This window comes from Myxocyprinus asiaticus, chromosome 32, assembly GCF_019703515.2.
Source record: "Myxocyprinus asiaticus isolate MX2 ecotype Aquarium Trade chromosome 32, UBuf_Myxa_2, whole genome shotgun sequence".
Lineage (NCBI taxonomy): Eukaryota > Metazoa > Chordata > Actinopteri > Cypriniformes > Catostomidae > Myxocyprinus > Myxocyprinus asiaticus.
Genome location: NC_059375.1, coordinates 11,046,137 through 11,072,500, shown reverse-complemented (window position 1 = coordinate 11,072,500; position 26,364 = coordinate 11,046,137). Strand labels below are relative to the sequence as shown.

The following is a 26,364-nucleotide window of genomic DNA, read 5'->3' as shown; positions in this document are numbered from 1 at the left end:
TTTATAAAGTATTCAATTCACTGACTGGATTCAAAAATAGGTATTACACTGATACAGTTGAAATCAGAAGTTTAAATACACCCTAGCCAAATACATTTAAACTCCATTTTTCACAATTCCTGACATTTAACCGTAGAAAACTTTCCCTGTTTTAGGTCAGTTGGGATCACTACTTCAAGAATGTGAAATGTCAGAATAATAGTAGAGAGAATGATTTATTTCAGCTTTTATTTCTTTCATCACATTCCCAGTGGGTCAGAAGTTTACATACACTTTTTTTAGTATTTGGTAGCATTGCCTTTTAAATAGTTTAACTTGGGTAAAACAGTTTGGGCAGCCTTCCACAAGCTTATCACAATAAGTTGCTTGAATTTTGGCTCATTCCACCAGACAGAACTGGTGTAACTGAGTCCGGTTTGTATGCCTCCTTGCTCGCACACACTTCTTCAGTTCTGCCCAAAAAATTTTTCTATCGGATTGAGGCCTTGACTTTGTTGTCCTTAAGCCATTTTCTACCTCAACTTTGGAGGTATGCTTGGGGTCATTGTCCATTTGGAAGACCCATTTGCGACCGAGCTTTAACTTCCTGGCTGCTGTCTTGAGATGTTGCTTCAATATATCCAAATAATTTTCCTTCCTCATGATGCCATCTATTTTGTGAAATGCACCAGTCCCTCCTGCAGCAAAGCACCCTCATATATATATATATATATATATATATATATATATATATATATATATATATATATATATATATACATACACACAGAGTTGAAGACAGAAGTTTACATATACTTAGGTTGAAGTCATTAAAAATTAAAATACATATTTTTTTAACCACTCCACACAAACTATAGTTTTGGCAAGTCTTTTGGGACATCTACTTATCTACGAGTAATTTGTCCAACAATTGTTGACAGACAGATTGTGTATATATATCAGAATCAGAATGAGCTTTATTGCCAAGTATGCTTACACATACAAGGAATTTGTCTTTGTGCATTGGAAGATTCTGTCACCATCAATACAACAAAAATATATCATATAAAAAAAACAAAAATAGAATAAAAATAAAAAGTGAATTGAAAATATAAGTATATATAGAAATGCACAATAAGACAAATATGTGTGTGTGTGTGTGTGTGTGTGTGTGTGTGTGTGTGTATGTATGTATGTATATATATATATATATATATACAGTACAAATTCAAATCTGTTATATACAGATGTAAGGGAATGTATGGCAGAAGAGGTAGGGTATGTTGGATAGACATAAATAGACTAAGCTGTGTATTGCACATAATTATTGCACAATGGGGCAGTTTTAACTGTTCATGAGATGGATAGCCTGAGGGAAAAAACTGTTCCTGTGCCTGACGGTTCTGGTGGTCAGTGCTCTGTAGTGCCGTCCAGAAGGCAACTGTTCAAAAAGGTATTGGGCTCAGTGAGTGGGGTCCAGAGTGATTTTTCCAGCCTTTTTCCTCACTCTGGAAGTGTATAGTTTTGAAGGGAAGGCAAGGGCAACCAATAATCCTCTCAGCAGTTCAAACTGTCCTTTGTAGTTTTCTGATGTCTGATTTCGTAGCTGAACCAAACCAGACAGTTATTGAAGTGCAGAGGACAGACTCAATGACTGCTGAGTAGAACTGTATCAGCAGCGCCTGTGGCAGGTTGAACTTCCTCAACTGGTGAAGGAAGTACAACCTCTGCTGGGCCTTTTTCACAATGGAATCAATGTGGGTCTCCCACTTCAGGTCCTGTGAGATGGTAGTGCCCAGGAACCTGAATGACTCCACTGCTGCCACAGTGCTGTTTAGAATGGTGAGCGGGGTCAATGTTGGGGTGTTCCTCCTAAAGTCCACTATCATCTCCACTGTTTTGAGCATGTTCAGCTCAAGGTTGTTTTGACTGCACCAGTGAGCCAGCCGTTCAACCTCCCTTCTGTATACAGACTCATCGTCATCTTGGATAAGGCCGATGACAGTAGTGTCGCCTGCAAACTTCAGGAGCTTGACAGAGGGGACCTTGGAGGTGCAGTCACTGGTATACAGGGAGAAGAGTAGTGAGGAGAGCACACATCCCTGGGGGGCACCAGTGCTGACTGTACATGTGCTGGAAGTGAATATTTTATATATACTATATAATAAATGGGAAAATGCTGCCTTCTTGGGCTGAGGTAGGATGAAATAAGGTGCTTTTTAAACTGTTTAGAGACCAGTTTTCTTTAGAGTTCCATTCATCCAAAAACTGATTAGGCAGCTGCCTGTGTTTTCAAATGCAGCCAAAGCTCATGTAAAACAGCCCTAACAAAAGTTTAATTCTTATCCCGGAGTCCTCCTTCAGTGTTGTTGATTTCGTTGTTTTGGTTTATACTGAGTAGCGCATTCCAACCTTGTCAGAAAAAACATGGTAGATATTAGATTACGTCACTACGGTAGTAACTTTTGGCAGTGCAAATGCAACGGGGAAACAGTCTCCTTGGGTGTTCTGTTCCTCGTAAGAGATCTCCTCTAGAAAGTAACAAAAGGAAAAGTACAGGACTGAAGGTGGGAAAGGGCCTAATAAAGGATTGGACAATGGAAAATCCCTCTTGTGTACAATAAGATTAGAAAACGGAGTAATCGAACCAGATAGACATTGTAGGTTCCTTAGTAATTCTCAGTTTAATTGAATTTTTGTCTCGCTATAGCTGAGGGCAAGTAGAAGAACTAACACGGAGAAGAACCATAAACTTAAACACAAAATCCAAACATCCTTGAATTTGCTTTTGGAAGGACTCTGTTGATTTTATGAAAACTAACAGATTTCATTTTTTTTTTTTTTTTTTTTTAAATGAAGGTCACATTAAGACCGTATTGGAATATGTGACCTCCATGCGCTCCAAACTGATTTGTTGGTCTGTGTTATTAATGGGTCGTTCATGAACGATTAGTTCATTTTGAACGAATCTTTTATGTGACTCAAAAGAACGAGTAGTCTCCGAGAGTGATTTGTTCATTTTGTGTTGGCCGTGCATGTGCATTGAGCAACCTCCGTTCGTTTGTTAGGTGAAAACCGTATAGGCGCTGTACAGGAAGCAGAAATGATTAGTTCACCTCTCGAGTCTTTTGGTCTGAGTCATATGTTCTTTTGTCACGTGACAGCCATATATGCTATGCATTGCTTACACAGGAAACAGAAATGATTAGTTCACCTCTCGAGTCTTCTGGTCCGAGTCGTTTGTTCTTTTGTCACGTGACAGCCCTATATGCTATGCAGTGACACAAGAAGATTTCTGTTTCTCATAATTTGTCCTTGGCTGCATTATACATTTTTCCTTATTGGGACTATAATCAAAGTTTGGGGGGGATTTGGCTATTGAAAATTTAACATTTTAAATTAATTCTGCTAAAATGAACTAAATGACTTGAATAAAGATTCGTTCATTTTGCTGAACGAGACTCAAAGATTCAAGTCAGTAAAATGATCCTATCTTCCCATCACTAGTCTGTGTTTCATCTTCCTGTAAAGCCAATCATAGCTCGACTAAGGCATTTTTATTTTGCACTTGTGTTTATCAGTGGGAACTCGGGTCCTGTCGGTTATGCTAATTAAGTTGGAGCTTATTGAATGTGTGTGTTGAGGAGTTTGAGGAGGACAGAGAGTGATTCAGACACTCAATGGACCTATTGTGGCTTGTCTTTTACCCCATCAGCTGTGCTGTTGGCAGTCTTGTTCTGACCTGTAGCTTCTTAATAGAACATTTAACTTGACATTTCTCATCCCAGTGTTTGGTAAATTTTGAAATCCATGGGGTTAAGGGATTTAATCTACCAATGTGTCTTTCAAGCAAGTGACTCGAATTTTTTTGTTAATCATTACAGGATCTAGTGCACTGAAAAAAAGGGAAAGCAGCTCTACTGAAATCAACTTAATTCATTTATGTTTGAGATGACAACATAATTATATTGTGTAAAGTCCAAGTGACATTCAGCACAGTTGTCAATTTGATCACATTGCTATGAAATGTTAAATGGATTCAGAATTAATGGATGGTGTTTACTGAACGTGATTTTACCTCTTGCTTAGTTAACTTATTTAAAATGAGCTAATGCAACAGCATTTGGTCTAACTTAATTTCATTACTAATCTATGCTCACTTTTGTAGTTGTGTGTCAGAAATTAACAATATTTGCCCCTGAATTTGATTTACAGGGGCATATTTTATCTTGATTTTTTTTTCAGTCATTTAAAACAAACTGTCTCATCCTTTCATGTCAAATACATACATTTATTTAATTCAATATTGAGAATTTATTACCTCTTACCCTAAGAATTAAATCAACATCAACTCATATTTTATGCCATAATGTGTATAACTAGAATGTTAATATTATTAGAATATTAAGAACTATAGCAAATGATAAGAAGAAGAAAAAACAAAACAACAACAACAACAAATAATTCAATAAAAGGGCATTTTCTACCCCCACATTTAAAATTTTGGGGGCATTTTTAGTGGCATTATTGCCCTGAACCCCCATTTAATTTCTGACCCTGTGAGGTGCTCGCTTACACTGTAAAGTAAGTGATACTGGATAGGGCTGGGTATTGATACAGATTTCCCGATTCACAAGCTTTCGATTCCAATTTCAAATTCATTCAGATGGATACATTTCAGATACAATGTCCATTTTGCTTACATATGAAATAAACTATTTCCCAGCTAATGCTGTTAATTATACAGGGGATCTTCAAACTAGGTACATTACAAAAATATTAATTTTACAAATTATATTTTAGTAGTTTTTCATCATTTTGGTCACAGTTAAGCTTTTGAAAAAAAATAAAAAAATAATTACAAATCCATGTATTTTATAAATAAATATATTGCATACATTGTTTTATGTTTAATGCATAATTTATGCTTTTTACAAGTATTTACACTGATCTGAAGAACACATGCTAAAATTAGGTACTGTCTCTTTAAGAAAACTGGCAGTTCTGTAAAGAGCATCTGTAAATGAGCACATATTAACGAGAGGACTTGATTCGGCACTGCATCATACACTGGTTTTTCAGTCGGCTATGTAGAATAAGAAGTAGTGATGCCCGATTTACAAATAAATCATTCTATTGAGTCGATTCTTTTCAGCAAATTGGCCAAGTGGGTTAGCAAAAGATTTGAATAAGTTTGATATTAAGTCGGATTCAATCAGACTGCTATTTCACTGAATAATTTGCAACAGTATCTCACTCAGTAAAGCAGCATCAGGATATTTCAGAAAACGAAGAACAAACCAATCGTTGGATGAAGTGGATAGTTACCTAGTTACCTGGTCTCGACTCTGACCTGGCCCCCTCTGGTCTCAGTCTTGATTCGAACTCGACCTGTTCTGGTCTCGGACTGGATTTGGACTCGGATGAGCTGGTCTCGACTACAACACTGGTATAATCATTTTAAAACTTTAATGTGTGGATAAAACACTTAATCATATTTAAAGATATACAGAAAAGCGTTCATGATAAAGCAAGTAACAATGCACTTAAATGTATTAGATACCAATCGAATAAAAATTTTTTTGGTAGGGATGCTCTGATCAGGATTTTAACAGCCGATACCGATCACCGAACTTCTTGTCACCTGATCGACCGATCATTTCACATTTTATCAGGATCTCTTGTCATAACTGGCTACACTGTAAAGAAATGTCCGTGATTTTAACAGTAAAAGACTAAAAATACAACAGTAAAAAAAAATAATAATTGGTTAACGAGTAGTTACCGTAAAAATACATAAAATATTGTCATATATTTAAAAAGACAATACATAGTTTTATGGTAAAATGTTGTAAAAATTAAATTTTTTAGATGTAAATGTATGATTTTCCCATATAATTAATGGTTAAAATTTATATAATGTTTAACAAGAGAGAACATGTACTTTTTATGTTAAATTATTGTTAAAATTACGGTAAAAAAAAACAGTAATCAGGCGTTCCCACAATTCCCTGCGTGACCCATTACATTTCATTATATTTCATGGGAATAGTTATGTTTCTTCTTATTTTTAATATCAGTTACAATTGAAGTCAGAAGTTTACATACACTTAGGTTGAAGTCATTAAAACTCATTTTTTAACCACTCCACAGATTTAATATTAGCAAACTATTGTTTTGTCAAGTCATTTCAGGGATGTGCACAGACATTTTGGGGGGCAGGGGCTCAAGTGGAAAAAAAGGACACTTCTCATAATTATTTATTTAAATGTTTTTTTTTTTTTTTTTTTTAAACAAAACCTTAAATATATTAACACAACTCTGACTTCCTTACCAATAGTTTTTTTTTTGTTGTTTTTTTTTATTTTTTATTCCTTCACACTCATGCAGTTGTTTCATACTCAAAAGATTTCTACAAAATAATCAGTTCACACAGAGACCATGGTCTGATACATTAATGTATTGATCAAATACATTATTATTAAAAGTGCTATTATAATTACACTTACCACACACGCGCACGCACATGCACACACACACACACACACACACACACACACACACACACACACACACACACACACAATAACTGATGGTGACAAGGACTTAATTTCACATTTGAGGTATGGCTGTCTGTATCATGTAAAGATCTATCAGCACACAACAAACTAATAGAATGGATAGTTATTAGATGAGGAGCCTATAATCAAAATTATGAAGTTACTGTTTAAGGCAGGACACTTTTTTCATGTAGTGGTCAATTTTGAGATTTTGGTCTATTTTGCTTCCATGTCTTCTTTTACTCTAATGGAAAGGAAACTTCCAAAATACACATTTAGATGGTGTTTGTTTTAAGCCTAATACCCTCCGTCTGTTTGCATCTGTAGATTTCTTCTAAATTAACCAAAACAAGCTAATCTGCATATTTAAACATAACATTTCAGGGGAAAAGACTCTTGATGTAAGTCATTAACTGGGGAAGTTCTGTGGTGATATACTTTAGTTATTTTGTTTATCCTATTCACCTACAGTGCCTTGTCAAATGTATGCAAATTAGCACATTTTAATTAGTTAACGCCTAAGTTGCATATCAATGTGGCGATTGTGATGACGTTATTAGACACAAATTTTACTGTATTCACCTGTAGTGTCTCCATTAAGTACAGTACATTAGCCTGTATGGCCATGATATATTTCCTTAGCTAAACTTTAGCTAACTTATTACATTAGCTAGTAGCTCATGAGTCATGCATGTTAGCAAGACACAAGCTAACTATATTTGTCTTTTGGCTTTTGGCTAATTAGCTGTAAAGTCGAGGCACTGGTAGCTTAGTCTTTTGTTCATCACCACTCACCTACACACAAGCCAAGAAAAACACAACTGGGATAGGAGCTGGGAGGGGCTGCTGCCTACCTGTCTGTGTGTCTGATGTGCCTGATATGCTGATGCGTGCTGCACTGCTGCGCAGAGAGGGAGGGAGGGAGGGAGGGCGGGCATCGGAACTGGACAAAGTCTCATCTCCCGACCTGATATTTTGATTTTTTTATTCAATAAATATATTTGTTTGACAGGGAAGCTGTGCGCAAACAGGAATATATGTTAAAAAAAAAGCACCCCAGAAAAAAAGGGCACTTTCTCTCGAGGAAGAAAAAGGGCAGGAGCTCAAGCCCCCTTTGATGTCTATGTGTGCACGTGTCTGAGTCATTTAGTACATCTACTTTGTGCATGACACGAGTAATTTTTCCAACAATTGTTTACAGACAGATTGTTTCACTTTTAATTGACTATATCACAATTCCAGTGAGTCAGAAGTTTACATAAAATTAACTGTGCCTTTAAGCAAATTGGAAAATTACAGAAAATTATGTCAAGCCTTTAGACAATTAGCTTCTGATAGGAGGTGTACTGAATTAGAGGTGTACCTGTGGATGTATTTTAAGGCCTACATTCAAACTCTGTGCCTCTTTGCTTGACATCATAGGAAAATCAAAATAAATCAGCAAAGACCACAAAAAGTGCAAATCAATCCCAGAACAACAGCAAAAGACCTTGTGAAGATGCTGGAGGGAACAGGTAGACAAGTATCTATATCCACAGTAAAACGAGTACTATATCAGCATAACCTGAAAGGCTGCTCAGCAAGGAAGAAGCCACTTCTCCGAAGCCACCATAAAAAAGCCAGACTACAGTTTGCAAGTGCACATGGGGACAAAGATCTTACTGTCTGGAGAAATGTCCTCTGGTCTAATGAAACAAAGATTTAACTGTTTGGCCATAATGACCATTGTTATGTTTGGAGGAAAAAGGTTCAAAGAACACCATCCCAACCGTGAAGCATGGGGGTGGCAGCATCATGTTATGGGGGTGCTTTGCTGCAGGAGCGACTGGTGCACTTCACAAAATAGATGGCATCATGAGGAAGGAAAATTATGTGGATATATTGAAGCAACATCTCAAGAAATCATCCAGGAAGTTAAAGCTCGGTTGCAAATGGGTTTTCCAAATGGACAGTGACCCCAAGCATACCTCCAAAAGTTGTGGCAAAATGGCTTAAGGACAATAAAGTCAAGGTATTGGAGTGGCCATCACAAAGCCCTGACCTCAATCTGATAGACAATTTGTGGGCAGAACTGAGAAAGCATGTGCGAGCAAGGAGGCTTACAAACCTGACTCAGTTACACCAATTTTGTCTGGAGGAATGGGCCAAAATTCCAGCAACTTATTGTGAGAAGCTTGTGGAAGGCTACCCAAAACATTTGACCCAAGTCAAAAAAATGTAAAGGCAATGCTATCAAATGCTAACAAAGTGCATGTAAACTTCTGACCTACTGGGAATGTGATGAAAGAAATAAAAGCTGAAATAAATCATTATCTCTACTTTTATTCTGACATTTCACATTCTTAAAATAAAGTAGTGATCCCAACTGACCTAAGACGGGGAATGTTTTCTACGATTAAATGTTAGGAGTTGTGATAAACTGAGTTTAATTGTATTTGGCTAAGGTGTATGTAAACTTCTGACTTCAACTGTATGTAACTGTGTTATATTTAATGTAGTTTAGTTAATCTTTATTGCATAATAAATGTGTTACCCTGATGGTGTTTAGTGTTTGTGTGAGTGACACTGAGCACTGTCTCTGTGTTTATTGGGCATTGCTCCTGGAAGGGCCACTTTTGATGAACTTCGTGTCATCATGTGCCCTTCTGTAATTACTACGGTAATTAACAATACATTATAAAGTGAAAAGCAGATTTTTACAGTTTCAGAAGGTTAATATATTAAGTTTGTCATTTAATGTGACTCCAGTCAGGCTTCTTAAGCAACCAATTGGCCCAGTTGCTAGGGTGGGTAGAGTCACGTTGGGTTAACCTCCTCGTGGTTGCTATAATGTGGTTCTTGCTCTCGGTGGGGCGCATGGTGAGTTGTGCGTGGATGCCGCGGAGAATAGCGTGAGCCTCCACACGCGCTAGGTCTCCGCGGTAACGTGCTCAACAAGCCATGTAATAAGATGTGCAGATTGACTGTCTCAGATGCAGAGGCAACTGAGATTTGTCCTCCACCACCCGGATTGAGGCGAGTCACTACGCCACCACGAGGACCTAGAGCGCATTGGGAATTGGGCATGCCAATTGGGGAGAAAAGGGGAGAAAATCTAAAAAAAAATAAAATAAAAAAAAGTTTGTCATTTAATAATATAAACTATGGTACTGCACTGTAAAATATACCATAAAAACAACAGTTTTAAACTGTAAAATTTACAGGTTCTGTGAAGTTGATTTCAATTTTACTTTATTTTTTTACATAATTATTCTGGCAACCACATCTGCCAGTTTTTTTTTGTTTTTGTTTAAAACAACTGGATTTTTTTTACAGTGTATATGTGAGCTTTCTGCACTTATTAATTGAAATTTCCTTTTCCTAGTAATATCAGTTTGTCTAGTTTTAGCTGACCAAAACAGATAAAAAAAAACTGTTTTTGATTCACTTCAACAACATATCCTAACAAAAGCAGGGTTTTTTCCAACAGTCTCTCCATCTACCATTGGTTGGATAAACAGATTGTCCCACCCCAGACTCATGCCATTGGTTGAGCTATTTTTTTTTTTATAAAGAAAGAAAGCTATTGTTGCTATATTTTGGTCGCTCAAACAGACAGAAATGTTTTGATAGTACCACAGAACCAAAGTATTTAGACTTATAGGGGGAATCAGCTTATGAATGGCTGACAATGACCAGGTTTACATCCACTTAAGAAAATGGTTTATTCCAGTGTTTTTGCAGTAAGCGGCATTCTGAAGTGTCATGTAAACAAGAACGCCGATTTCCTTATACCATATAAGGGATTAAGAGAAAGCGGTTTAACAAACCCAGGTTTCTCCTGAAGAACGCTGCTTATCTGGCCATGTAAATGCATAAGCAGCGCTCTAACAGGTTTTTGAAGAGAGCACATGTGAGTGAACAAACCAGATAACAAACATTATGGGTCGGAGCCCAACAAAAAGTCAAAACAGCAGAAAGAATTCAACATTTCTGGGAGTACAGTGGGAAAAACACATACACTATAAACTATACCCATTTATACACACCAATATAAAATTTCGACGGTCCCTCACTTTCACGTATATGTGCTCATACATTGGGGGAATCCCAGAATTTTAAGTAAGAGGGAAACCCCACTATTGCAGTGCAGTTCCGCTGCAGGCTGCAATAGAAAGTTAAGGTTACAAACACAGCCACAACTCTGGAATACCTGGAAATAAAGTGAAGCATCGAGGAATACAATAGTGAAGTCTTCCTTGGATACCATGTTTGTTATTTACCCAAGTGTCAAGGGGAAAGCTGCTTACTGATATGGGAGCAAAGAGTACATCGCTTATACAGTGCATGTAAACTGGAACGCTACTTTCTTGCACTACCCCGCTTTATCGCAATAAGCCACTTTCCGATGTCCATGTAAACATAGTCTGTGTCTCTGCACATTAAGTTAGGATGGGAGAAAGACAATTACATCACTTTTAAAATCATCCTATGGGACAGAAATGTTCCCCTAATTGAAGAATATCCCATAAATTAAATCAGATGATCCTGAAAGCACAGTGCACACTTTTTAAAAATCCCTCTTGGCTAATTGTATGGAAATCTGATCCAAAGAACCATGTGGTGTTACTGCAATGTTTTCCCAGAGTTTATATCTGAACTGTATCTATTGGCATGGCAGCAGCTGTTGAAAGCCACCCTTGGCCCACTAAAGTAAATAATGGTAATATCATTGAAGGAACATGCTAAATATACATTGGTGACTCATTGAAATGTCAAAGCACAAAATGCTGGATGTAAATCGGTGGAAAATATGAAATTTAATGGATTGTTACATGTTTGTATGAGTACGCTGTTGTCATGCTCCTGAGGACAACTACAGTGGTTTGGCCTTTGGAACCTTCCAAGAATCAATTCAGTCTAATGGCTTGAAACATAAAAGCATTCTTGAAAATTAATGGACAGCCTCGTTAAAGTCTTTCAGTAGAACCCATTCGAACAATTTACAGGAATAGTTCACCTATAAATGAAAATTCTGCCATTATTTACTCACCCTAATGACATTTCAAATCTGTATCCTATTATTTGTATGCAAAAATACAGTTTTGAATAATCTTTTTGCAGCTTTTGCCATACAATGGCTGTGTATGTCTGTCAAGCTCCAAAAAAAGACAAAACGCACACTCCCAAAGCACCAGCAGTCCATGTGACTTGTGTACTTCATTCCAAGTTGTTCTACAGTATAGCTGGTCTATTCCTCACACAAACCTATAGTATGGCTTCAGAATACAATTATGATGACATTTGTGGTCACTTTGAAATAAATATTATATTTGCATAAATATTTGTGAAAATGTTCTGCTTTTTTGTTCCATAGACAAAAATAACAGCATACGGAATTAGAACGTCATAAGGGTGAATAATTGAGGACAGAATTGTAATTTTTGGATTAATTGTTTCTTTCAAAACCATAGCCGAAACATACTCTACACAAGTACGTGAACACAGATGCGAGCGCTTGGCCACAGCATTGCTGACGCGTGGTGCAGTTGAACATGTTTAATGTGTGTTACCGTGGCGGGAACAAACCTCAGACCTCAAGGAGGTGATAGAGTTGCCTTCAAACGTCTGTGCCATTAAACTGGATGTGGTGTTATTCAGGTAAGTTGTAGAAAATATATTGACTTAAAATTTCTTGCTCAGCAATATTCTCTCATACTGTTGCTCCGCCATGACAGTAGTTGAGTTCAAAGAGAAAACTCACCGTAAAAGTTGGCAGTTCACACTAATCTTGCTAAATCGCCTCTTGCAGCAAAGTTTAGAATGCAACGTGTAGTTGTGTTAAGTTATGAATTGCAGGCTGACACATTGCAGAATGCAATGATGCGTGAAATTGAGCTTGAGTTGCATAATGCGTCTCCACTTTCATACTTTTCGTAGAGTATGTTTTGACCCTTAATCCTTTAAATATCATAGACCGTTAAGTTTGGAATGGAGAACTGAAACTTGCTTGACTATTTAATGTTGAAAAACAGCATATCATTTTACATGTCATAATCTGCCATTTTTGTAGTAGCAATTGCAGTTATCATAACAATAAATCTCCTTTTTATCTTATTGACCTTGTGATCTAGAAAGGGCAAAACATTTCTGATCCAATATTCTTGTGTAAACTTAAAGCAGGTGAAATTGACACATACCGGTGGGAGAATGAGAGATGGCTGTTGTTCATTATAGCACCTTCTGTTTGTATTGCATAAGAGGCTGTTCAGTAAATTAAAACCACTTCTGTAAACAAAGGCTGTTAATTTGACTGATGGGTTAAATAATAATCTGACCTATATGTTTTTTGGTAGGTTCCTTTTTACAGCCAAAAAAAAAAAAAAAAAAAACAAATATATCACACTTTTTTTTTTTTTTTTTTTTTATGTTATCTGCTTAGAAAAGAAAAGAATGTACTCATAAGTACCAAGCGGGCTTACTAAGATAAAATTCAGCAGTAGTCATAGCAACTGCTTTGCAAACACGGTATGAGTAAGTCATATTTAAACACTTTACTTATTCATTCCTGCTGATTTTTTTTTTTTTTTTTAAATGTGTAACCAAGCAACTAGCTAACAGAGTCAAACAACTTCCCTAAACATATACTTACTAGTCAAAAATGTGGACGTACTTGACTGATTTTATGTTTCTCTTAAAAGCCTTTTGATCTTAAATGCTTGAATTAGGCTCAATTTATCTACAAAATGTGAATTTCTTTACTAAAATAACAGTTTAATGAATTTTTATTATTATTATTTGTGCATGAGTTGGAGCAGATATTGAAGGAAAAACAGCCAAAAGTGTCCAGCATACATGGGATCTCCTTCAACACTGATTAAAAAGCATCTCAGGATGAACCTCATAAAGTTGGTTGAGAGAATAGCAGAGTGTGCAGAGCTATAATCTAAACAAAGAGTAGTTTACTTTAAAGAAGCTAACATATAAGGTTGTTTTGATTTGTTTAAATTTTTTGTGGAAAATGTTCATTAAAAAATATGTTGATGTATCCTGCCTTTTGACTGCTAGTGTACATGTGGACACTGTTACAAAAAAAAAAAAAAAAAACAGAAATCAACCAAACAAAACGAACAAAAAACTATTTTTAAAATCGGCTGAAACAAAGCTGTTTTGTGCTAAAACAAAACAAAACCAAACTAAAATAAAAACCCTAACCCTAACATAAAACAAACAAAAAACAATTGTTAAAGTCAACGAAAAAAAAAAACGTTTTGTGCTTATATTTGAAATGTATTGTTAGATAATGTACATACTAAAGCTGAAGCTAAAATAAAAGGGAGTTAGTTTAGACTCAAAACCTTTATCAGTTACTACATTCCCACTCCCAAGACTTCCATTTGTGTTGTCATAGTTTTCTTTCTTTTATTATTATTCTAAAATATGAAGAATAGTAATCAAAAATAATGAGTTGGTGCGTCCAAACTTTTGACTGGTAGTTTAATAAACAATAAACACTGGGGCAATGGCAATCCATTGTTTGACGTGAGAGGAAATAGGTTTTTTTTTCTTTTTCTTTTTTTCTTTTATGTGACCACAGAGTGTGCGCTAGTGGGTAGGGAGGAGCTGGACTGAAAGTTTTTAGGTGTTGAAAAGAAGCAAACATTTAGTGTTTGGAGATACAGCAAGGTGACAGTGAATAGGACAAAGTTAAAGGTAAAAATGAAATGCAAATAATGACGACCTGTGGTTGTGTAGGTGAATGTATATATTTGTGATTCTCACAGTATTTGAATAATGACAGATAGATTATAAGGTCAACAGTCTTCTTTTTAATATGAATAGATTTTATTGGTTGAGATCATATATTGCTATGTACACAAATTGTGTGTTCATGTTAAAATTTTTTTTTTTTTTTTTTTGTAGTTTGGACACTGTGTATGATTACACAGATTATTGTTTGAGTTATTATAGTCACTGAACAGCTGAGCAGTTATCCTCTGGAAAATCTAATGCCTGAAGTCAATGTACAGTTGAAGTCAGAAGTTTATATACACTTAGGCTGAAGTCATTAAAACTCATTTTTTAACCACTCCACAGATTTAAAATTAGCAAACTACAGTTTTGGCAAGTCGTTTAGGACATCTACTTTGTGCATGACATGAGTATTTTTTCCAATAATTGTTTACAGACAGATTGTTTCACTTTTAATTGACTATCACAATTCCAGTGGGTCAGAAGTTTACATTCAAGTTAACTGTGCTTTTTATTCAGCTTGGAAAATTCCAGTAAATTATGTCAAGCCTTTAGACAATTAGCCAATTAGCTGTACCTGTGGATGTATTTTAAGGCCTACCTTCAAACTCAGTGCCTCTTTGCTTGCCACATGGGAAAATCAAAAGAAATCAGCCAAAAAAAAATTGTGGACCTCTACAAGTCTGGTTCATCCTTGGGAGAAATTTCCAAATGCCTAAAGTTACCACATTCATCTGTACAAACAATAGTGCGCAAGTATAAACACAATGGGACCACGCAGCCATCATACCGCTCAGGAAGGAAATGCATTCTGTCTCCTAGAGATAAACGTAGTTTGGTGCGAAAAGTGCAAATAAATCCTTGAACAACAGCAAAGGACATTGTGAAGATGCTGGAGGAAACAGGTAGACAAGTATCTATATCCACAGTAAAACAAGTCCTATATCGAAAAAGCCAGAGTACAGTTTGCAAATGCACATGGGGACAAAGATCTTACTTTCTGGAGAAATGTCCTCTGGTCTAATGAAACAAAAATTGAACTGTTTGGCCATAATGACCATTGTTATGTTTGGAGGAAAAAGGGTGAGGCTTGCAAGCCAAAGAATACCATCCCAACCATGAAGCATGGGGGTGGCAGCATCATGTTGTGGGGGTGCTTTGCTGCAGGAGGGACTGGTGCACTTCACAAAATAGATGGCATCATGAGGAATGAAAATTATGTGGAAATATTGAAGCAACATCTCAAGACATCAGCCATGAAGTTAAAGCTCAGTCACAAATGGGTCTTCCAAATGGACAATGACCCCAAGCATACCTCCAATGTTGTGGCAAAATGGCTTAAGGACAACAAAGTCAAGGTATTGGAGTGGCCATCACAAAGCCCTGACCTCAATCCGATAGAAAATTTGTGGACAGAACTGAAAAAGCATGTGCGAGCAAGGAGGCCTACAAACCTGACTCAGTTACACCACTTATGTCTGGAGGAAAATTCCAACAACTTATTGTGAGAAGCTTGTGGAAGGCTACCCAAAACATTTGACCCAAGTCAAAAAAATGTAAAGGCAATGCTATCAAATGCTAACAAAGTGCATGTAAACTTCTGACCTACTGGGAATGTGATGAAAGAAATAAAAGATGAAATAAACAATTCTCTCTATTTTAAGAATGTGAAATTTCAGAATAATAGTAAAATAGTGATCCTAACTAACCTAAGAGAGGAAATGTTCTCTATGATTAAATGTCAGGAATTGTGAAAAAGGTGTATGTAAACTTCTGACTTCAACTGTATAGCTTTACTCATATTAGTTAATGTTCCATAGTAGGACATGGGGTAGTATGACTGAGCAGGTGACCCGCTATAATGGGGATGAATGTTTTGGGAATTATATGTGATGAGATTTTCCATTCGTTAACAGAGTTTCACATTTGTATTTTGTTGCTGTAGGACGTTAGGTCAGTGTGATCACACGGGAAGCTAGAATGTTGATTCTGAATGTTCCATTACCCTGACATCAGCCCCATTATGTCAAGTTACTGACAAGTGCTATCTCTTTCTGCTCCTCCATTGGACCACATTTATAAAAAAAAAAAAAAAAAAAGTCTTCACAGGGTTTTGGCCTATTATATTGCAAGTGAATAGTGACTCTGGTCTGTCAAGCTAAAATAAAAACAACTTCAACATAAAGCCAGTAAAATGAATCGATACGACTCATACAATATTTTCCAAGTCTTCGGAATTAATACAATCACTTTGTGAGATGAACCGGACAAAATTGAAGTTATTCACTCTCAAATCAAACTGTATAAATAATAAAGCACGTAAATCTAATTTGGTGGCTATGACGATAAAATCAAACCTCATTGGTGCTCATCACGTCTCGGAACCAAACGTGTGACGTCATGACATTTTTTCACGAGACCTGTGCAGATACATCTCATGGTCAAGCATCCTAGCCTTTCAGCATATACTTATACTTATTTGACCTCAAGACCATACGGATGCATTTGACGCACTACGACTTCTTTGTGATGTGTACAGGTATACGCAAGGCTACAAAAATGGGGCTGCACCAAAAATATTGACAAAAGATTTACATTTATGCATTTGGCAGATGCTTATTCAAAGCAACATGCAGTGCATACCATTTTATCAGTATGTGTGTTCCCTAGGAATGGAACCCATGACTTTGGCATTGAACACGTTTACTGTTTATTCCAAGGTTTTTGCCGAAAGCAGCATTCTGAAACATCACGTAAACGAGAATTCCATTTAAGGGATTAAGAGAAAGCGGTTTAACACACCTGGGTTTCTCCTGGAGAACGCTGATTAAGTGGCCATATAAACGCGAATGTTCTGATGGGTGTTTGAAGAGTGAACGTGCGTGGTGGAACAGACGGGATTACTTGCGATATAGGATGAAGCCCTACATCATAACAAGTCAAGACAGCGGAAATAATTTACATTTCTGGGAAAAGCGCATACACCATACCTGTTTCTATACACCAATTTGAAATATTGACTACTGTCCCTCACATCAGCGTGAATGCGCTCAAGTACACTGGGGGAATCCCGGAATTCGATGTAAGAGGGAAACTTCACTATTGCAGTGCAATTCCGCTGCAGTTCGCGATGGAATGTTAAGGAAAACACGGCAACAACTCTGGAATATCTGGAAATAAAGCAAAGTAACGTAATAAAATAGCAAAGTCTTCCTTGTATGCCATGTTTTTTATTTACACAAGTGTCGCGGGGAAATCACGTTGCTTTGGAGAAAGCTGCTTTCCAACCGAGCGGCATGTATACAGGAGTAAAGAGAAGGCCAATATCAGCATTGTGTAACCACATACACCGATTTAGAGTCTTAAGCAGCTTTCTCACAATAAACTTTTATTTTAGTCTTATTTTAAGGGCAATAAGGAACTGAAATGCTCTCAACAGCTTGCATTCCAAAAAACTACTCGATCCAGTCTCAAACCATAAAAAAAACCATAAATTTCAACCCTAAAAATCTTTTTTGCTGTTCTTTTTTGCAACGATAACTGAAATTGCTATGGTTTGCTTCGTATTTTTAGATTATGATCATCCTTGGGTTTTGACCACATTGACCACATCTACTTTTTTATGCCTCTGTGTGGAGCAATGGCTTCTGTACACATGCCGTTCAAAACACCCTCTGAATACAAAGTGATGTGTTTTATTAGGGCTGTCGATCAATTAAATTACTTAATCACGATTAATCACATATTTTTTGTAGTAACACAAAAGTGAATGATGTTGTTTTGCTTGCGAAGTCACTTGCATTCCCATTCTGATTTCGATCAGATTTAGAAATCACACAAAACAAAACGAAACAGTTAAAATGTCAAATTGAATAATTTTTTTAATGCATTTAAAAAAAAAATAAATCAAAACATAAATCACATGCATTAATTATTTTACTTCAACCACTCTAGTCATTGATCTACTAGTAAATATACATCCGTTGAGTGTGTAAAAGAAGAATATGATTATGATTAGAATTATAAAGTGTGTACTGTGTTAGTCACACTAACCAACACATTGCACATTGTATTGTTCCTGTGTTCCTTTTGATATTTAAATGTTTTCAATGTTAAAATACTTTTCTCTATCCCAGGTTAATGTGGATAGACAATTATAAGTCAGTCATTTTTAGGTTGATTTCTCTTAAAAGTGTAAACACTGTGGTTCTGTTGCACTTTCAAAACATTGTTCTGTTCATTTGAGCATCCTGACCAGCCCAACATAACAACACTGGATTAACCAATGGCATGAGTTTGGGGCAGGACTATCTGTTTTGATGACCAATAGAAGACTGGAGTGTTTGGCAAACCTATTTGAAAACAAATATTATTTTTGCATTTCCAGTTGTTGCCACTAGTGGCACAGAAAATATACACTTCACCTTGGTCGTGTCTAGAAGGGATCCCTCTCTTGTCAGTCTCGTGAGATTCTTACATGGCATTAATTTGAAGTCGCACCGCAACGAGGAGCACTCGTAAAAGATTATTTTAAATTGTCTGTTGATGAGCAATTCAAGCTCTAAAATAAATATTTCACATAAAAAAATTGAAAACTTTAGCTCTATGTCTGCTACTTTCGGTCTTGAGATATTGTTGGTCACTGGAGAAGTACATCAGTCAGCTCAGATGTTGAGAGTCTGACTGGGTTGTCAAATAGTAACATATTTGCCCCTTGTATAAGAAGTCTTGGGTTCTAATCCACTCAGATGCAGCTTTATATTTTAATAAACAAAGATTGCATCCGCACTTCAGTGGACGTATATTTTGAGTGGGGTCACGTTTGTTTGCATTTTTCTTTGCGTTTGTCTTTAATTTCTTTGTTTCCACCAGACTATTTCATTGCAAGTAGCTGCATTATGTGGCAGGTATTTATACTTAATGCAAATAGTCACTCTATGATGATGATAATAATAATAATAAATAATAATAATAATGTTATATTATTGATATTATTGAAGTTTCTAATGCTTTCCACCATTAATACATAGAGATGCGAGCAAAAAAGCGCAGGCAAAAGCATCTTAACAGAATGCGCATGCGTGAGAAGTTGGTGAGAGAGGCATACCTTCAAGACACGACCCTTCACCTTGGATATGTAGGTTATCAGAGTCAACTGACTGGTTTAAAGAATCTCACCCATATTCCAGCCATCGGTTAGTGCTGATTTTGTATTGGTAGCTAAGCCTAGTGAAGTGAGCTCACATTTAAAGTTGCTCACTTGAGTGAGAAAACTGTAGGAAACCACAGTTAAACTCTCATTTAATTTCCGTGCATGCGTACTAGTTTGGTTTATTTTGGTTTGCTCTGCTTTGCATAAAAATGGTTTTATATATCTGGGAAAGTATTCAACTTTGCCTAATCCCTAAATTTCTCTTATATTTACTGTTAAAGCAAATTGAAGGAGCATTTCCCAAGGCTAAAATAACCTTTGTGCAGTGTAGCTTGCAGTCACTGAAGAAGTTGTGACAGGAAGGAAGGTTCTTGCAAATGTACACCATTGTAGCCCATGAAATAAGGCCCCCTCCCACTACTGCTTGTGCAGATATTTAAACAGATTTATGACACTCCTGGAAACATCTCCGAATTCTTCATGAAATGCGTGTGATTGTGGGAAGGAGGTTCAATCTCTAATGGGAGACAATTGTTTGATGTTTTGTGTGTGTGTGTGTGTGTGTGTGTGTGTGTGTGTGTCATTACTGCATAATATAGTGTTTATAACCTCTATTTCGGTTTCAAAGTCTGAATCTACTCATGTGGTTTGGTGTGCATTAATGTGCTGCGGTGCTCTCCCTTGGTCAGTGGCAGCTTTCTCTTGCTGTTGTGGGTGGAAAAAGACAACTTGAGGCTTCCAACAGCTACAAAACGATTGAAATCCATCTTCTAAGTAGTGCAATCAGCCAAAGACACTGATGTGCATAACATGCAACATGCACTGAATTTATATACATATTTTTGTATATAATGAATTTATACATAACACTCATATGAATTAGGTTTGTGCAAAACTACCAGTTTTCATTATCAAATTGTTGCTTGGTTGTTTTAACGAATAGTCGACTAGTCTGTGTTAAGGATAATGATGTACAGTAGACAGTATATAGGCTCCAATATGTTCACATGACTCCAATTAGAAGCCTTTTTAGAGGGATATACAAAGGTGCAGCACTTTAACATGTTGGCTAAAACATATTCAACAAATCAATAGGCTAAATAACTAATAGCATCTTTTTGCACAAAACTATCAAAGCAAAAAAATAAAATAAGAAAAGTTCCAATACAGAGCGGCACAAAACCGCTTCATCGTAACCAGAGCGCTTCAGGACGATCATCACTGCGCATTGAAAAGTGCACATCTAGTTCACGACATCAAGCAGTTTAAACCTTTTTTTACTGCAACTATAAGATATATCGGTCAACCATTAAATAAAAGGGACTTTATTCCATGACAAATGGATTGTGTGGATCTCATCTTTGGACACATTACACGGATTGTGTCTAATGAAACTTTTACTTTCATGCAGTGAAAGGATCTCGGTCCTGAAGTTCTTCACCACTATACTGCTCAATCACAAGTGTGTGAAATTTAAACATTTAGCAGCCAGTGGCTAATAACAGAAATTTGGTCGCTTATGCGAGTGATTTCCTTGCATTGTAGAGGGTTGCAAATGGAGTAAAAGATCGATCTCAGAGAAACAATATTGAGATCGTTTAAATCCAAGGTGCATCTCCACAGGGGGCTGCCAAAGCTTGTCAGGGGAAGCATGGAGAATGATGATAAATTCACCAAGTAAAATCAAAAGATACATAAATACAATAAAAATGTATTGTCAAGATAAATTAAAATGAATTTATAGCTTAATGGACCATAGTTCATCTTAATAGACCGTAGCTTTATGGCGTTATAATACTATTAAATGTCGTGAACGAATGCAAACCATGCGAGAGCGCATCCATGTACTGGTTGCGCGAGCGATAATTTCCTTCGTTCTCGCACAAAACTGAACGCACGCACTCAAATATATGCTGCTCTATGAAATCTCCCTGCTCTGGCTCATAGAGTGCGTGTGCACACTCAAATGTCCTGGGCACTCGCAAATCTATTATAAAGCCACATAGCCCTTTCACTGTTCATCCGTCACAACGTGTCCATTGTTACGAGTTCAACGTGATATCGGGTCGATGTGTCTTCATGTGTTTGTGACAAGGGCAGTTTCACATAGAAATGAACATTGGATCATGTGATGCGAGTTCATCACAAATATAGGCTAAAAAACAGTTAAGTAATTCTATTGTCATAAGGGCAAACATGTATTTTTAATAAAAGTAATGCAGAATACGGTTTCATATTATTGATAGAAATATTTATAGCCATTAATCACACACTAGTGTATGACGTATGATGAAGGCTTGAGTCATAAATACTACATAGATTAAAGTATATGTCTGGACACTCCAACCTACAAGGGCGCCAAGCAACACAAACATTTGAAAAAGATTGAAATAAGATTCAGATCCTAACCTTAAGTATTAAATTTTGGTATGCAACTCATCCCAAAATGTTGTGATTTATGATTTTGCCTAGCAGATGATAAAAAACTTGAAAATATTCTAAAGACTTGCATTGAAGGAGGGACTCGAGCTATATCTAGTTACCAGAATATTATAGTGATTTGGGTCAGTAAGAAACCTTACCAAGCCCTGGCAACATCGTGCAAGTTTTGGAATATTTAATCTAGAGAAATATATAATTTATTCAAAAATTGATCTTATAATTTTTCAAATTAGTTTTAGTGAAAATAGCTTTGATAAAGTTTTTCACGGGGTCAAGATGATCTTACTACAGGGCAACCAATAAGATCATGGCAGACATCTTCACTAATGCAAGCCAGATGTTGTCCATGATAGATAGTTCCCTTCCCCCTACTGCTGTAGAAATGTAAACAGTCCTGCCACACCCTTAGAAACACATTGGAGAGCTCATGGAATTCTTGCAGTTTGGCAACGCATGTGGTCCTGATCAGTGTTTCTCTGCTATAGCTCTCTAGCCTTTCAAAGAACTAAATGTGCATCTTTCTGTAAATAAAAAAGAATTAAATATAGCAGGCTGTCATAACAGTTCATGGTTGCTGTGTGGACTGTCTCACTCCGATCTCAAGCAGTTTGGATTTTTTTCCCCCTTAAAATCTTTTAAAGAGTTTCTGCTGAACTTATGCTGACATTATGCTGAACTCTGGAGCAAAGTGAAACACGTGAGTACAGTTACATGTGGTTTTAAAACGGCTGTCTTGTTTTTCTGTATGGCATAGCAAGTTTTTTTTTTTTTCTGGGTGTTGCATCTTTGTAAGAATTATCTTTGCACATTGAAATTTTTCACAAATTTGTTAACATTATTTAGATGTGTATGAAATCTATGTACACTACCATTTGACCGCAGTTATGTTTCTCATTATCTAACATTTTGATCTAAAGTTTTATGCTATTATGCTTGAAAGTAGTTTTATTGACAATTGTACAGTACATTTTACAATTAATCTCTTTCACAAAACTGCGTTTTTTTTTTTGTTTTTTTTTATCAAGTTGGATGGTGAAGGAAAAGTGGCCAACAAGTCTTCAGCATACTGTACATGGGAACTCCTTCAATACTGTTTAAAAAGCATCTCAGGTGGATTCCTTATGAAGTCGGTAAAGAAAATTACCAAATGTTCCACAGACAAAGATTGGCTACTTTGAACAACCCAAATTGTAAGATCTTCCATTTCATAGTTTTGATGACCTTACCATTATTACAGTATAAAATGTGAAAAATAGTAATAATAAAGTGTAGGTAATGTCCAAACTTGTTACTGTCAATACAAGTTGCAGCATACTTGAAAATGTGGCACCAAAAAACATGGGCCAAAGTCCAACAAGCCCAGAGCAGATTGCTCTTAAAGTAGGCTAATTCTGTTTTTGTCCTTTCTGTTACAGAACAGAAGTTTATGCGACTGATCATAGGCAAGATCATACGTCATATTTGGATTGCACATCTGGAACTTGTGAGCAAGCACTGGCCAGCTTTTTACATGTAATGAGCACCATGGTTGAAGAAGAACTTTGTGTTATATAGCAGCATATGCCTATGTCTGATTCTCCATTACGGTTCTACAATCACAACAGTTGACATGAATAAAGTAGTGTCGTGGTCGGGGGAGGAAGTTTCTCTTTGGCTTAAGGATCAGGGGTTGCAGGAGTACTCGGAACCTTTGCAGAACTGCGATGGACCGGCTTTGTTAAATCTTACTACTGATGATTTCAAGAGACCACCACTTTCCAGGGTCACATCGGATGGTGGGAGGCAGCTCCTGGACAAAGTTGAGACTCTTAAAATCGTGCATCACATTGACGTGCACAAGAACGGACATGCCAATGGGATCTTGAATCATGACGGGAATGCTGGGAGTGCTGGCAAGGCTCATCGGAATGGCATGGTGAATGGCTTCCATAAGGAACTGGTGCAGATTCCCATACCAGAACCAGCTTCTCCACAGTTCCCAACAGAATGGGGAAAGACTGCCATGGCCTTCGTTTATGCCTTATGCTGCTTCATCTTTACCACCATCATCATTTCTGTTGTCCATGAACGTGTGCCTCCTAAGGAGGCAACTCCACCACTCCCAGACAAGTTCTTTGACTTTTTTGACCGAGTGGAGTGGGCTTTCTCTATATGTGAGGTTAATGGAATGATTCTCATGGTCTTGTGGATTATACAGTGGAGTCTCTTAAAACATAAGTAAGTGGCTACTGAATATCATATACTGTACATAAGTGTATTACTGGATTTCAAAATACCTGTCAAAAAATATTTGGACATTTAAGCAACATTTAAAAATTTAAGAATGCCTTTCCACTAAGACACCTGTGTAAACTTCATACAGATTTCATACAGCCACTAAAAATCACTGAGATCAGTTGGTTAAAAGTAATTTTAAAATGGCTCAGAAAAGTGAAATTGGTTTCAAGACGAGGTCTAACATCACGTGTTGGGATTTAGCATAAAAGCATTTATATTTTATTATATGCAGAGACAACTATTGGTAAGAAATTTGTCGTTAATTTTCTCAAAAACTGTAAATGCTGTGTGTCTGTGGCCTTTACGGGTCGCCTCTTTTGGGCGACCCATTCAGCTGAGAAAGGTCTGTCTGCATCCTGCAAGACTACTAAAAGACACACCGACAACAACGCACTCCTTCTACAATTAAGTCCCCTTGCTAAAGAGTCCCACAGCAACCCTACACATACATCTACACCTATCCCTACCCCTAAACCTAACCCTAACCACAAACATTATGATATATGACATATAAAAGACATATCAATGTTATTCTTTGTCAAATGTACATAGTTAAGGCAACATGAATCATACAGCGATTACATAGGATTTTAAAAGTTATTTTAGTCAATAGAATTGGTTTCATGATCCAAGGAGGGCATAACTTGGAGTGGCCATGTCATGTAGTGGGTGTTCCTTGTCGTCTTGTGGGATGCAGACAGAAATGTGTTCAGCTCGACAAAACACCACTGATGTGAGTTGGGGACTTTTTCACTTTCTTCAGCCATCTGGGTTTTGGAATTATTTTTCCTATTCATTTTTTGCATAGGCTTTTCATAAAATCCTCCATAGTTGTAAACGATGAACCAAACCAAAACAACTCTGAGGTGAATATATTCTGATATGTACAAATATATAAGTAATTTAAGGATGAAGGGAGACCGAAGCCAATTACGTCATTGGAGTGGGCTCGTTTCGTGGGTTTTGTTGGCCATGGTTCTCTGATTGGTGAAGCTTTCTGTGCTGGACCACGGGTAATGTACTTGTTTAACAGGAATTCTGCTATCAAACATGACTTTTAAACAATGAAGTTGAAATGACGCAGTCTGATGGTTTCAGCTGAGGCATATACCATCGATTAACAACTTTGGAGCTCATGGTAGGTCTGTCTTTAATGGTTTGGAAGTTATCGTTGAAAATCAATTCGTCTATGGAAATCATTAGGATTTTCACTTCTGGAACCAGACTGTTGCGTTCAATTCCATTCGGCAGTGCAGAAATACACACTTAAAGCTTAAGTGTCAAAGTGTCCAAAAACTTTTTTTTGGCCATTGTATGTCATACAGCATATGTAAGATAGCTGGAGATTCTTTTGTGAATATTTCATTGTGTCAGGACTGTGGTTTGCGATTTACATTAAACCACAATATATTCCTTTCACAGATCTATTATTATTCGACGGTTCTTTTTCATAGTCGGGACACTCTACCTCTACAGATGCATCACAATGTACATCACTACTCTGCCAGTGCCTGGTATGCACTTCAAATGCTCTCCCAAGGTAAAAGACACAATCTAAACACTTAACACCTTTTTTTTTCGACTTACCACTCTTATTCTCATACCAATGACAAAGTATAGTCAGTTAATGTTGATTGCAGGCAGTTTTGTTGGCCAGAACTTATTAACAGTTCAGTCATAAGACATGCTGTTGCTGCACAATTAGACATAAACTCAAAAAAGAAACGTCCCTTTTTCAGGACACTGTATTTTAAAGATAATTTTGTAAAAATCCAAATAACTTTACAGATCTTTATTGTAAAGGGTTTAAACAATGTTTTCCATGCTTGTCCAATGAAACATAAACAATTAATGAACATGCATCTGTGGAACGGTCGTTAAGACACTAACAGCTTACAGACGGTAGGCAATTAAGGTCACAGTTATAAAAACTTAGGACACTAAAGAGACCTTTCTACTGACTCTGAAAAACACCAAAAGAAAGATGCCCAGGGTCCCTGCTCATCTGTGTGAACTTGCCTTAGGCATGAGGACTGCAGATGTGGCCAGGGCAATAAATTGCAATGTCTGTACAGTGAGACGCCTAAGACAGCGCTACAGGGAGACAGGAAGGACATCTGATCATATTCACAGTGGCAGACCACGTGTAACAACACCTGCACAGGATCGGTCCGAATATTACACCTGCGGGACAGGTACAGGATGGCAACAACAACTGCCCGA

The 26,364-nt window shown here is 36.9% G+C and overlaps 1 protein-coding gene across 10 annotated transcripts in view; it reads left to right on the top strand.

The window, feature by feature from the left end:
* The window catches only part of LOC127422885 (phosphatidylcholine:ceramide cholinephosphotransferase 1-like), a 51,132-nt gene that overhangs the window by 11,776 nt on the left and 12,992 nt on the right, over window positions 1–26,364 (top strand). Inside the window, exons 1-5 of one of the 10 annotated variants that reach the window (XM_051666698.1) lie at window positions 14,198–14,231; window positions 22,506–22,561; window positions 22,890–23,054; window positions 23,280–24,081; window positions 25,564–25,681. In XM_051666698.1, the coding sequence (XP_051522658.1) occupies window positions 23,474–24,081; window positions 25,564–25,681 (726 nt within the window). In that variant the 5' untranslated portion in view covers window positions 14,198–14,231; window positions 22,506–22,561; window positions 22,890–23,054; window positions 23,280–23,473. Of the gene's footprint in view, window positions 1–14,197; window positions 14,232–18,390; window positions 23,055–23,279; window positions 24,082–25,563; window positions 25,682–26,364 lie in introns of those variants that run through there. The other 9 variants (XM_051666701.1, XM_051666697.1, XM_051666704.1 and 6 more) reach the window with 9 other exon arrangements.